Source organism: Wolffia australiana, chromosome 9 (assembly GCF_029677425.1).
Source record: "Wolffia australiana isolate 7733 chromosome 9, ASM2967742v1".
In the NCBI taxonomy this organism is placed as follows: Eukaryota; Viridiplantae; Streptophyta; class Magnoliopsida; order Alismatales; family Araceae; genus Wolffia; species Wolffia australiana.
In genome coordinates, this window is record NC_135843.1 from 12,772,124 (window position 1) to 12,786,902 (window position 14,779).

At 33.6% G+C, this 14,779-nt stretch overlaps 1 protein-coding gene across 1 annotated transcript; it reads left to right on the top strand.

The window, feature by feature from the left end:
* The first annotated feature begins 1,380 nt into the window (after positions 1 to 1,380).
* Positions 1,381 to 6,937, top strand: LOC144707800 (lactoylglutathione lyase GLX1-like). Its single transcript, XM_078581048.1, has 9 exons — positions 1,381 to 1,536; positions 3,346 to 3,475; positions 3,565 to 3,689; positions 4,334 to 4,398; positions 4,487 to 4,699; positions 5,064 to 5,111; positions 5,205 to 5,312; positions 5,420 to 5,572; positions 6,687 to 6,937. Exons 2-9 carry the CDS (start codon positions 3,357 to 3,359, stop codon positions 6,732 to 6,734), a joined length of 879 nt encoding a protein of 292 aa, XP_078437174.1. The 5' UTR covers positions 1,381 to 1,536; positions 3,346 to 3,356; the 3' UTR covers positions 6,735 to 6,937.
* Positions 6,938 to 14,779: the final 7,842 nt, after the last annotated feature.

Genomic DNA, 14,779 nt, shown 5'->3' on the forward strand with positions numbered 1-14,779 from the left:
ATCACATAAAATGACCATTATATTTAAAATAAATATATAAATCATTAATGAAATTAATAATCAATGAATTGTGAAAATCCAATGGAATCATCTATAGATTTGGACAATTAATGTGCATATACTTGCTTCAACCAATGCAAGGGGGTACCTTAATCCAAGTCGCACAAAATTTTCAAGTAGTTTTATTGGTCTTGTTGTGGAGTTAACTTCGGCGATTAATGATGGTTAGGCCATAAGACCGTAAATTCAAAAAATCAGAATATACCTTAAAAATAGATTTAATCACTTTAGGCTTGATAATGCACATATATATATATATTAATGCTGAAAATTGTTTAATTTTCATGGTATTAACTCAACAATTTATGTGGTATCATGGAGAAATTAGTGTGGTCCACATGCCAACTGTACATGTTTGACATTATGAAAAGTAGATATTAGAGATTAAATTTCAAGCCCTTTACGTTTATATATATATTCTTTTTAATGATATCTATTTGTTTGATTGACACTTACGAAAAAATGTGCGCTTAAACAATGTGAAAAAAATGTCAGTGCTCTACCAAGGACAGTAATAAAATGAATGCTTTGATGACAAGAGAATCCAAAAAAATTAATGCAGTTGGATATAAAATGTTTTCCTGAGTTCATATTACACAAAAAATAAGATAGGATACTTTTATTTCTACATAGAATACGAGATAAAGTCTAATAAAAACACAAGGTTCTATTTTAATAAGCCAAAGAGGTTGATAAAAATATAAAAAGAGTTTGATTTTATTTTATGAAATTCATTTAAAGAGTTTATGTTTTTAATTTATTACATGTGCACTCAGTGGACTAATTTGATTGCCTACATATTGATGCATACATCAATATTTTAAAATTTTAATTTCCATAGTTAATGTATTATTGTTTACAATAATTTAAAATTATTAAAAATGGGTTTGTCATGCATTTTGTTATGAATAGTTCATCAGAACGCATTCATCAGATTTAATTTTGTTTTAAAAATTTGATCCATGAGGCAATACTTAGTTATTATTATGAGTTAATTATAGTTTAAAATTATTCAAAAAAATAGCAGAATGAATTTTTAGTTATGATTAATTTATTACATAAGATACGACTGCCATGCACTCGTTGGATAAATTTAAGTAGCAATTTGTTGATGCAAGAGAAATTTAAAAAATCAAATACTTATGTGATATGCAATTAATTAACACTAGTTTAAAATCGAATATTAGAAAGTTGAGCATGACATCAGCCTGCCTTGAACTATATCAGAAATGAGGATATGAATATACCCCTAATTTCTGACTGGGTTCATTATAGTCGATAATATTACGTCAACCGTTCGATCATCCGCGAAGTTACCAAGTGGGCATTATCCGACCGTTTATTTGTTCGGTTTCGCGAGAGACAGAGATGTTGCCACGTATAAGAAGCTCAGTTCGACTTCACTCGCTTTAAACGTTGTCGCTTTCGAGTAGCTGCAGACAAATCCAAGAGAGTGCGATCGTGGAAGTAATCCTGGTATCTTGATTCTCCACTTGTTTTTGATTCACTTCTTGTGCTCCGATTGCGACAAGTTCGTTTGGTTTTTAAAAAATTACGCGATCGTTCGCTTCCTAGAGTATTTTCTGTTGTCATTTCATGCAATTGTAAGCGCTTCGAATTCGAATTCAGTTTCAAAATTGAAATGTTGTACTCACGAGCACTGTAATTTCATGTTGATTTGATCTGATTCCGATTCTAATTTGCAATTTAGTTTTCTGTTTTTTTTTTAAATTACGCGATTGTTCGGTTTCTAAGAGTGTTTTCTGTTGCCATTACAAGCAATTGTAAGCGCTTCGAATTCGAAGTCAGTTTCAAAATTGAAATGTTGTACTCACGAGCACTGTAATTTGATGTTGATTGATCTGATTCCGATTTTAATTTGCAATTTATTTTTCTGTTTTTTTTTAAATTACGCGATTGCTCGCTTCCTATAGTGTTTTCAGTCGTCATTACAAGCAATTGTAAGCGCTTCGACTTCAAATTCAGTTCCAAAATTGAAATGTTGTACTCTCGAGCACTATAATTTAATGTTCACTTTATCTGATTCTGATTTTAATTTGCAATTTAGTTTTCTGTTTTTCCTTTAAATTACGCGATTTTTCGGTTCCTAGAGTGTTTTCTATTGCCATTACAAGCAATTGTAAGCGCTTCGACGTAAAAAAAAAGCTCTTCGACTTTGAATTCCCTTCCGAAATTGAATTGTTGTACTCACGTGCACTGTAATGTAATGTTGATTTGATCTGAGTCTGATTTTAATTTGCGATTAAATTTCTATTTCTTTTTTAATGACGCGATCGTTCGGTTCCTAGAGTGTTTTCTGTTGTAATTACAAGCAATTGTGAGCGCTTCGACTTCGAATTCAGGTCCAAAATTGCTATGTTGTACTCACGATCGCTGTAATTTAATGCTGATTTTATCTGCTTCTGATTTTAATTTGAAATTAAATCTGGTTTTTGTTCTCAATTATGCAATTATTCAATTCATAGAGTGTCTTCTGTTGTCATTACAAGCAATTGTAAACGCTTCGCCTTCGAATTCAGTTCCAAAATCGAAATGTTGTACTCACGAGCGCTGTAGTTTAATATTGATTTCATCTGATTCTGATTCTAATTTGCAATTAAGTTTCAACGCGGTACCTAATAGAGGGTAATGTATTGACGAGTGTTTGACTAAGTACCGTTCTGGATTCTTAAACATTGGACTTGCTCCGTTTCTTCTCTGATGCTGAGATTGCGACAAACTCGTTTTGTTTTTAATCTACGTGATCGTTTGCTTCCTAGAGCTCTTTCTGTTGTCAAGCGCTTCGACTTTGAAGTCAGTTACAAAATTGAAATGTTGTACTCACGAGCTCTGTAGTTTAATGTTGACTTTATCTGAACCTGATTTTATTCTGCGATTAAGTTTCAACGCAGTTCCTGAATCGAGGGTAACAAATTTGATGAGTGTTTAACATTTGACTTTCTATCTCCAATTTTCATTTGCGGTACTGGAATAGCGAGAAACTCGTTTTGTTTTAGTCTACGCAATCTTTCTCTTCCTAGAGTGCTTTCTGTCGTCATTACAACCTATTGTACGCGCTTTGACTTTGAATTCAGTTGCAAAATGAAAGTGTGATACTCCGACCACTAGAATTTAATGTTGATTTTATCTGATTCGGATTTTAATTTGTATTTAATTAATTGATGAGTACTTAGAGTAGATATCGTTTGCGATGCTTGCAAATTGGCCCTTAATCTCCATTTTATTTTATTCCTATCCTTTAAGGATGCAATTTCATTCTTTCAGGTGAATAAACAATGTCATCAGAAGGAGCTGTTCCTTTGAGTGCAGACGCAGCTCTGGAATGGTCACACAAGGATAAAAAACGTTTCCTACACGCTGTTTATCGAGTTGGAGATCTTCAACGTACCATAAAGTACACTTTTCTTAAAGAATTTTTGTGATTTTTTATATGTCGTTATGCCTTCATCTGGTCATAAACTTTTGCCCGGATGCATCTGGCAGGTTTTATACAGAATGCTTCGGCATGAAGCTACTCAGGCAAAGGGATATCCCCGAAGAGAAATACTCCAATGCATTTCTTGGTTTCGGTCCTGAAGATTCTCATTTCGTCGTAGAACTAACCTACAGTATGATCATCCCCCTTTCTGACTTCTGATTGAATCTAAAATTTTGCATTTAACTTTCTTTATTAAATTTTAATGTGCAAGAAGAATTTAAATATATTATTTACTAAGATAAACTCTTTTTCTGTTACAACTTGACAGTGATAAAACCGGGGCCTGGGACTTCTTGCAAGAGGGATTTTGCAGATTGGGACAATGTCTTTTTTATTAGATTTTACATCCCTCTTTTCTTGTATCCCAATTAGGGTTTCTCACTCCTCAACCAACCGTCAGCCATCCCAGTTGACTATTGACCTTGACGGTACTGCAGACGGTTGATGTTGATTTGAAAAAATTCTCAAACATCGTAGTTAAATTAAAGGGGCAGATATTCTTCAACAGGTGAACAACCCATCAATGTCCCTTGAATGTCAATCGTCACATATGATATTGATGTTGACGATGTCATAATTCTTTTGAATTTATGGACGTTTGTTCTTGAGACAATAATCATCAAGTTGCCAACCGTCCACTGATGTTAATGTCAACCGGACATGCCAATCTCTAACCCCTACTCTATAAGTTTTTCTTGATTCTATAGGTTTCTTGATTCATATATCTTCTCTTATATTACTCATCGATTTCTCACACTTAAAGGGTATGTACAGACTACGGCGTTGATAAATATGAGATTGGCACGGGGTTTGGACACTTCGCTATCGCGACTGAAGATGTCAGTTTCTCCTTCTAGACTCCTTTAAGTTAATGCATTTTTTAAATATTATTTTACATTCATAAATCGAAATGTTACTTTTCCAAAGGTTTATAAGTTTGTCGAAAACGTTAGTGAGAAGGGCGGGAAGGTTACCCGGGAACCGGGCCCCGTCAAGGGTGGGACGAGTGTGATTGCCTTTGTCCAGGATCCCGATGGTTACCTGTTTGAGATCATCCAAAGGGATCACACGCCTGAACCTTTATGCCAAGTCATGCTTCGCGTTGGCAACCTGGACAAGTCCATCAGATTTTATGAAAAGGTAACAATCAATCTTTTTTCTTGAGTTTAAACAGGTCAGCCTTGATGGTAAAATATTTATGAAAAGGGCTTCCCGATTAATTTTCCCTAATATTTTTTCCCCCTGTTTGAGTACTTTTCAGTTTATCGAATGTTGAAATCATTTTTTTCAGATCAATCAATATTAATTTTGACTAATGTTAATTAAGAAAATAAATGTGAAAACATCAGAACAACGGGCAGCCTATTATTTACATATTCGTCTTGAAGCTTCTCCGATTTTACGTCTGTGGCTAGTGTTCCTCAAGTTCTGCGGAGGAGACTAACCTTCTTTTCTCTTAAGATTTTTGCTCGTTTTCTTACGCCACTGAATCATTTTCTTGTAGGCATGTGGTATGAAATTGCTGAGGAAAGTAGACAGGCCGGCTCACAAGGTAAACTATTTTAGATCTGATAAAAAAACAAGCATCTTTTGATTTTCCCAGTGTCGCATCTCTTGGGTCTCTCTTTATACTTTTTTCTTGCAGTACACACTTGCCATGCTGGGCTACGCAGAAGAACATGAAACCACAGTTTTGGAGCTAACTTATAATTATGATGTCACGGAATACACCAAGGGTAATGCATATGCGCAGGTAAGTACAGCACAGTTACCTTTGAAATAAGACCCTTAAAATAATAGTAATAATCGTTTAAATTGTTTTCTCTTAATTTGAGCTGATTTTTTTTTTTCAATTGACAGGTGGCTATAAGCACAACTGACGTTTATAAGAGCGCTGAGATTGTTAACGCTGTGACGCAAGAATTGGGAGGGAAGATTACACGGCAGCCAGGACCTATCCCCGGGATCAACACGAAGATCACATCTTTCCTTGACCCTGACGGCTGGAAAGTGGTGAGATTTGTGTGCATTTCTATTCCTCTGGATATGGTTGGTGTTATTATCATCGTCGTCCAGACATTGAATGAATGATGACAATAATGAGTCATCAACTCCCCCACATGTCATTGTAGAATTGAACTAATGATGATGAGGATGATGAGGATGCTGATGATGAGAACTTGCCATCATCACCTCGTCATCCGTTTGTAGAAGCTGAGGTTTCCTATGAAAATATCATTTTTTACCTCTACTTTTTACCACGGGTATTGACAAGGGCAATATCATTTTCATTGTCTTTGTTGATAAGCATGAATGAGTGACATTGAGGATGATGACTCATCATCTTTTTGTAGGCTGGAATGGTTGATGATGAAGAGTTGTAATCATCATGGGCCGCCATTGTCATCCATCGTGCAGTCCACTGACGAGGATGACTGCCAATTTTCATTGTCCTTGTCATCATCATCATCATCATCGTTGTCATGTTGGATTGGGAGAGTCACATCTACGGAAGAAAAGTTTGTAAATGATTCACATCATCCATCATCATCACCGCTATCCTTGTCATTCCACAGGAAGAATGATGATCACAATGACACATCCGAATTATCTTCAATAGCCACATTCACACGATGATGACAATGATGAGTCTTCATAGTCTTCATAGACAGATGATGATGACAATGGTGATTATAGTAAAACTTACGATGGCAAAATGATCACTCCTTGTTGTCCTTTAGCTGGTGTCATTCTGGTGTTGCATCTTGATAATCACAAATTTAATGTCTTATTCTAGTGAAAAATTGCTATAAATTTCACGGTTTATCTTATTTTTGATGCCGCAACTGGGAAATATCTCTCTTGGCTCGTCGAAATCTGCCTATTATTGAATGCAACTTTCCAGTCCTTGTTTGTGAAGAAAAATTCTTTCTTTTTCTCTGGATACAACTCAAGCTGTTTGTTCTTTCATCAAACACGAATAAGTAATGATGGAACAGTAATTAATAGATTGAGACAGAACTTGATTAAACTTGATCAACCAGCAACCATTGGTTTTTTGATATTTTTTCTTGTGATATATTGTTAATAAAATTTTCAGCTGACCATGAAACTGTCATTTATTCAGGTTTTTGTTGACAATGTGGACTTCCTCAAGGAGCTAGAGCAGGTTTAGTTGCTGATGTGATGTCTCCAATCGGTCAGTGAACTAGGGCTCTAATCTTGCGTCTGCTATGTGTCTGGACTTAGAATTTCTAATTTCTAAAACTTTTTGCGACGAGTTTCCACTTAGAGATTTACGTCGAGACGAGCTTTTCTCATTCTGTATGCTTGTTCTTTCTTATGCTTTTTTGGATTTGGGGGCTCCATTAGATTCAAGCTTCATCTAATCATTTTTAGTTTATCATGAGAATAATACGTTTCTATCGCTTATCTGATATTTTCATTTACCATGTATTCAACTATTTGAGAAGTGCATCAATTGTGGTAGAATTACATTCTGAAGCCAAATCACTTCAAGCAGAAGAAATATGTCACCGTCTCTTTGGTTTTTTGTTATCTCATCATTCCGTCAAGACGAGAATGCTGTGATTGACTGGATGATTCTTGTTGGGGATAAGGAGAAGATGTGTTTTCAATAACTCAAATGATTACTAGAAACTGGAAAGTTTCCCCCCAGTTAATAAAAATTCACTGATCTGTGCCCTTTCGTAGCCGGAATCCCGGCAAGGGGATGAAGACTAATCCACATGCTTACGGTTGTGACATGAGCGAAACATCCTCTTTGAATGGGGGATTATGTCAAATGACTGATGATGGAGCCATGTCGGATAGGAAAGGAGTATGGCTTTCTGCCCACCTTAGGCTTTAGGACTTTAGTGGGTTTCGGCTTGAGGCTCTAGAGAAAGGTGTTGTCAGTCGGCAAAGCCTCGCTCATATGTTCTCAATTGGGGAGTCTCACACCCTGAATCTTTTTAACAGGTTACCTTATGATAAATTATCGTAGTTAATCACAGAAACATGGCTCAGAACTAGACGTGGTCGTTCGGTTTTTTTTGTGCAAATTTGTGCGAATTGTTTGTTCTGTTCGGTTTTTCGAACAGAACAAAAACGAATTCGAACAGAACATCGCACAGACCCGTGTGCGGCTCTTTTGTTCGCTTTGTGCGAATTATGTTCTAGTTTTTTTCGAATGTGCGAATTTTGTTCGTTTTGAAAAAAAAAAGAACAGAACAAAGAACAAGGCCGTGTGCTGTTCTTTTGTGCGAAATTTTTTGTTCGTTCTAGACGAACAGAGAAGAACAACCATGTCTACTCAGAACTCTCTTGCCGTCGGGTAATAGACATGCAATCAATTTTTTTATCTCATCCTTCCCATGACTATCCCATGCCTAGTCATGGGAATGACTATCCTATTCCCATGTTTTGGAGAAATACCAGTAATACCCATCTGGTGTGCTGCTGACAACTCAAAATAATAGAAGGAACAATGGGGTTGAGGATGATAGTTTGATAGCACATGAGTTTGTGTCAAGGAGGGAGGACGAAGACGCCGGCCAGAATTGTCGTCGGCAAACAGACAGAAGACGGTGGATTGATCTTCGGTGAGAGGAGAGGAGGGGAGGCCCTGGTGGGGTGTACGCCGCTCAGGGGCGGCTCGTCGTCTGGATGGACGTCGCATGGCAGAGACAGAGGAACCAATGTGATTATACTTCCTTGTCTTCCCTCCAAAAGGGAATGCTGCCCTATTTAAAAGAAAATACAAGCATAGTGGAAAAATGACGAAAGTACTCCTAGACACAACAGGGAGAGGAGGATCGTATCACATTTGGGCACTAAATTTTCTTTATAGTATTCATCAATTATAGTTACTGACTGCAATGGCACAAAGTCTCATTGTGGCAGTGTCTCAATCTCATATCATGTGTCTTTCAATGCACATGTAAATCTAAAAGTTTGGTCCTTAATCTAGGATCATGAGGGAAGGAGGAAGGTGGACAAAAGACATTGGAGATGAGGGTGTCTTGGATCATTATTTCAATTTTTTTAATTTGATCTTGAGTTTTGCCTTTGTTGGGAAAACTCCGACACAAGAAGAATACACAACAAAAACTTAAAATCATAGAATGCAATATTATAATAGTGAGATACTTTCCACCAAATTGTATCTAAGGTAAAATTAAATCCATTAGTCCACTTACCGATCTCTTGCAGAAAGGGGTTAACAGATTATCAAATCTCAAAATCAAGGAAAACTAGGAAGATAGAGGGACCTTTGCCCATACTTGGATTTTTAATGTAATAAAATTATGCCCGTATATCTGAGGAACTGATGTAACATTTCTTAGATCAGTATGTGCAATTTTATATTAGAGTTACATGGAGTTTGAAGAATCCTAACTGATTTCATCATTTAGATGGTTTCATTAACCTGAGTTTTGTTTCCAGTATCATCCTTACCCTTTCTAATAACTTCCACTTTTTATTGAGAGTAAGCTTGCATTTGCAAAGTCTCCACAAAGGAGAAAACTATAACTCAACTAGAACATAAAAATCTACCCACAGTTTTTATTCAGAAAACAACTCAGCTATGTGTACCTCAAAATATGTCTCACTTTGTCTTTCATGAAACCAATTAGAGCTAGGTTGCAATGATTTTAATCTTAATTTCACCTTGATCCATCATATTTACTATCTGTTTAAGGAGATGAATTCACAGGAATGTTACCCCCAGAGCATTTTCAATCAGAGGAACATCTGGCATCATTGATTATATAGTATACCATAGAGCTTAATCAAGAAGTTCTTACTGTGGGATCATCTTGCCTTCCTGTAGCGCATGCTCAATGCAAAATTGCTGTGATGTGATAATTTATTACCTGTTATCTTATGAAGTCATGAATTTAAATTGTATCCAGCTGTATGGGATTGGAAAAATCTAAAAAATCAATTAAAAAGTAATTTTTTTCTGTTTATGAGTATTTCATTTGATTACTTAATATACATTTTTACTTGGCGAGGAGACATATTGAGATGTAGAGACATAATTCAATAATTCATACTGATCTAAGAAATGTTACATCTAGGGAACATAATTCAATATCCAAGACCTTGTGTTCTGGCATCACCCTCATATTCAAGTTTTGAGTTTTTAAATGGAAAAATATGTGATAAAATATGTAGGCTTGCAAAAAATATGTCCCATGTTGCCGTTTTCTTTCGCTAATAATAAATGTGTATCTTTTTAGAGTAAAAAATAATTCAACCGTCTGGGAGGGGCCAATCATAGAGTTTCATTTATGAAATATTTTTTGTTACCTTTCAATGACACATAATACCAATAATTTTTGTTTTAAGTTTAAGGATGATGATGAAAATACTTTCTGTGGTGATGACAATTGGGCTTCAACATATAAACTCAGACATTGGGTTTTCAACTTTCATGCATTGATTGTGTCTTAGTTCCACACTTCAATATCAAAAATTATGCCTAGTCCTTGCACAAGCAAAATATTGTTATGTTTCCAAAATGACTCCTAACGTAGAGTTTATTGAATTTAGAAACTAATTTTTAGTTCAATTTAAATGGGAAAAACTGTTGATAGAACAAGGATTTTTTTTATCTGGATATTTATGAGTAAATCTTGTATGAGCTACTCATAATTATGTAATAATAATATAATACAACCCTTTAGTACCATAATAAGGTGTAAGCTAATAAAAACAACAAATAATTTTTGAGGGATCTGAATAAATAAATTTTAAGATTACATCATTATTAATAACATATGTTTTAACTTCATAATTGAAGAGGGAATAAACTGTTTGAAAATCAGTTTTGGAGAGTTTTCAGGAAATAAACACCATATACATTTGTAGTATTGTTAAAATCAATGATAAATAAATTTGTGTTCCCTTATCATAATTATGATTTATTTAACTAAAGAAAATTAATTAAAAAAAACTACCTTAAACTTGGACTTAACAACTATAACTAGGAAATATTCAGGGTGTAAATTACGTTCATGAATATGTAAAAATAAAATTTAGAATTATGTAATAAGATAATATAAATTATGCTATGAGTGAGATTGGTAATATTAAGGACGTTATGAATTTCATTCAAGTTGGTATTAATACTCGGGTTAAGAAATAAAAGATAATAAACCATAGTTTAACTTGAAATCTAAATTTACATAGTTAACTTTACAGAAATTATAGTAAATACATTACTCTTTATTTGATATTATCTATATGGTAAACGTTTGAATGGATATACTTTTGGACATAAAATACCAGTTTGTTACATAAAAATTATTAAAGATAAACTCTTGAAAAAGGATGTAGAAGCGAGGCCTCTTGCCAAGATACAAAATATAAAGTTATAAATGTCTAGGAACTCCAATATCTCGAAATTGAGAAGGTATTTACACATATGCAAAGATATAAACCTAATAATATGATTCACCAGTTCCATCCTAGGTTTCTTATTTCTGTATGCAAAAATACGTGGATTCTAAATCTGTTGTGTGCGTGCCATTGAAAGTTTGACGAAAGTTAAAACTCAAATGTATCTCAAATATTTATTAACTCTCTACATTATATACTTACAAACACTTTCTATGAATTGCTCATGGCTGAATTGATATTTAACACTCAAATATGACTATGACTATAAATTTATAAATATAAATTTATAATGCCAACATATTTTTCTTACTCATTTATATTTTACATAATTAATAAATATACATCATAGATAGATATTCAGTTTTTATTAATAATAAAATTAAATTTAATTATAAAGTCATTTAGGAGCTTTATGATAGCCTTGCTATTTTTCAAATCTTTTATAATCATATTTATTATTTATTTTTATTAAATACCATTCTTTTAAATTAAATGAAATTTTAATCTAAATACATCAATGAACAAACTTAATATCATGCATTTTTTCCAGGTAGTTTACGAACTCACTAAATATAAACGTGATATAACTGACTAAATCATGATCATAATATTGGTCACATTACTAAATCATGATCCAAAACTCATATACTAAATAAAAAGATCAAATATAACTTATTTTATGCGTAAAGTATTTCAAATATTAATGCCTAAAGTAAAAAGATTAAATATTGATGCATAGATCAATATTTTAGGAGTATTCACAGTATAATAGCATTATAATTTTGTTTCAGTATAAACATTTTATGAATCAGTTGATGTGATAAATTAATATTGGAACCCAGCACCATTTTTCATGAAATTATTGAATTGTAATTGTGTTTCTCTAACGGATATACAAATTTTCATAATGATAATGACTTAATTTTACACCATATCATATTATAAATATATCTTAAATGAGATTAAACTTAAATATTAAAACTTTATGAACACACCTCATCACACTCTATATGAGCCAAGAGGTAGATGTTGGAAATCTTTAACATTCATGTGATATCCATTAGTTCTGAGATATTTAACCACTTGAAGCCAATTAATAAGAAAAGACAAAAAAGTGTTCATGTTATTGACAAAAGTTTCTCTTTTGGATGACATTTGAGCATTTGTATGACCTTTTTCAATGTTAAATCAATGATTTAATAATTAATCTAAATCCAACTCCTTATTTCTCGAAATTCAATGCCATCTATGAGTTATAATCATAAATATCATGTTATGTTATGTCATAAATTCATGCATCTTATGTGCACATTTTGATTAAAATGATTTTAAGTACATGTTATTAATGTTTAAAATGATTTAGTAAACTTTTAGAATGAATTTCAAATTTCTATTGATTCTAAGATATTTTAATATATTGTTACACATTAATTTCATGAAAAAATAATTTTACCAGTCATTAAATTTTTATTTAAATATTTTAAATAGGTAGCTATATTTTGAATATCATATTATAAATTTCCAAGATCTTTTAATATTTTATAAAATTTTATTATCTTAAATAAAATTTTAAGCTAGGAAATATAGTTTTGAAATTATTTTAGATATTTTTAATTACAATTTTGACTTTTTGAGACCTAGATATGCAGGCTACACTTGAAAGCCACCACTCAAAAGAGAAGAGAGAGAAAATTGGAAGAGAGAGAACTGGGTTGATGAGATTGCTCGAAATTCAAACCATCATATCTAACTTCAAAATTGAGGCTGGCAGTTTGAGGGTTGCTACATACTCATGGCTTCTATCCACCCAACATCTTGGATTTATAAATAGAACCCCACATGGTTATAAAATAGGCACCCTTGGCTTTGTTCCTAATTATAATTAACAGAATGATTTTCTAATTGAAGGTCTTGTCTGTGTTTGATCTTTCATTGTAAGAGTGAATGATTGATGGTGTGAATGAATGATTCAGATCAAGACACATGAAGAGAAATCACCACTCGGCCCTTTGGGCGCGCTAAGACGAGGTTTGTATGCTCTTCATCTCCATCTCCACTGTCAACGGTACAATCATCATCCTTTTATTTACTACTCCATTGCTTGTCGGCGAGTATCTGACACCACCTCCACCGCTCTCAACCATGGTATCTCATTCATCCACTCCACCCACTCATGCCATTGGCGTCACCCATCACCCTGATGCTCTTTAAGCACCAGCTAAGGTATTATAATAATTGGTATATCAATCAAATAATTGGTACATTTACCTTTCAATCACAATTCCTTTCCTAGGTATTTCAATAACCTGAGTTGATGAATTCTTATCCTCTATTTTATGTTCTTTCATTGAATACATATATTTATAGTAGGCATTAGCCCTAGATTTGACCCACATATCATAAATCAATCATTATTTTATACTTGAGGTTCCTTCAGTAAAATTTACCTCGAATCCCAAAAATTTGGGTCCCCAGTAATTCAGAACATACCATATTGACATGATGGCATCCTCATTTAGAGAAAAATGGCAGATATAAGATCCACCAAAGGGATCATGCCCTTCAAGTCACATGCTACTTTCCATTAGGTACAATTTTGATAGTTGAATCACTTATTTCTTTAGGAGAGACTATTCAAATTCAGATTTATTGATGTTTATACTGGTCAATCATTAAATACATATTCGACTCATTCATATCAGATCATGGTTCCTTCCTCTCAGATACAAGAAAAGTTTTCTCAGATACAAGGAAATGTTTCAGTTGCAAAGCCAAAGATCATAGTTCTCTATCAAACAATTGAAAGGATTAGGCGCATTCTCAGGATTAACTATTGTTCCACCAACCATTACTAACAATCACTTCTTGACGAGCTCTAATATGATAAAATTTATAAGTAAGAATCTATAGTAAAATATGGGCAACGACAAATCCCTCTTAAGCCCAAACTTCCATTTCTCTGACTCGTTGGTCTCCTTGTTTCCCCTTCCTCAAAGGGTTTGTTGTGTTACAAGTGCATAATGGATTGTATCAAGAACTTGATGAATCAATCTAAGTATATAAAGGACCTGCCTATTAGGGTAGGTTGTTCAAAAGGATCTCAAGTTCTTCCATAATATATTTTAATTTTTCCTGGGATATTTGGATTATTTCTTGTATCTCTAATCAAAAGATGCTATTCTTTAATGTCACTTAAGAGATCTCTCGCTAAGCTGATTGAACATTCCAATCTATCCAACACTCATTCATGAGGATACTCCTAAAGGGTTGAAGATCATTTCAACAGGAGTTCCAACTTGTGAATTGGTCATGTCTTGACTATGCAGAATTTTGGAAATAGTACCCTTATTCCCATGTCATCCAGCTATTTTATCAGCCATTTTGATTTCATGTTTCTGTGAAATATATACAAAAATTATTTTTAGATTATAGCTGGAAGCTCTTTTTTCCGATCCATCTCACCTCAATTACTTGACCCCTTGCACCTGTAGGTATTTTAGAGAAGTCTTCTTTGCAATGAACACCTAAATGAATGGTTGCATACAACCATTCATTTACTATCTGAAGTATTAATTTACATACTAAAATATCACATGTTTCCATCCAAAATCCAATCAGAGTGATGCTATTTCTGTCTAAATTGCAGAGTAAATGAGCTTCTAAAGGAGTATTTTGTTAATGATGATCTTCATGATGCATATTTTTGGATCTGAAAAGAAGCATAAATATTACAATCGACCAAATACTCACTTATATGTACCACATCTGCGAAATTTTAGCCTTCACATGGCATATAAGCTACCATTACAT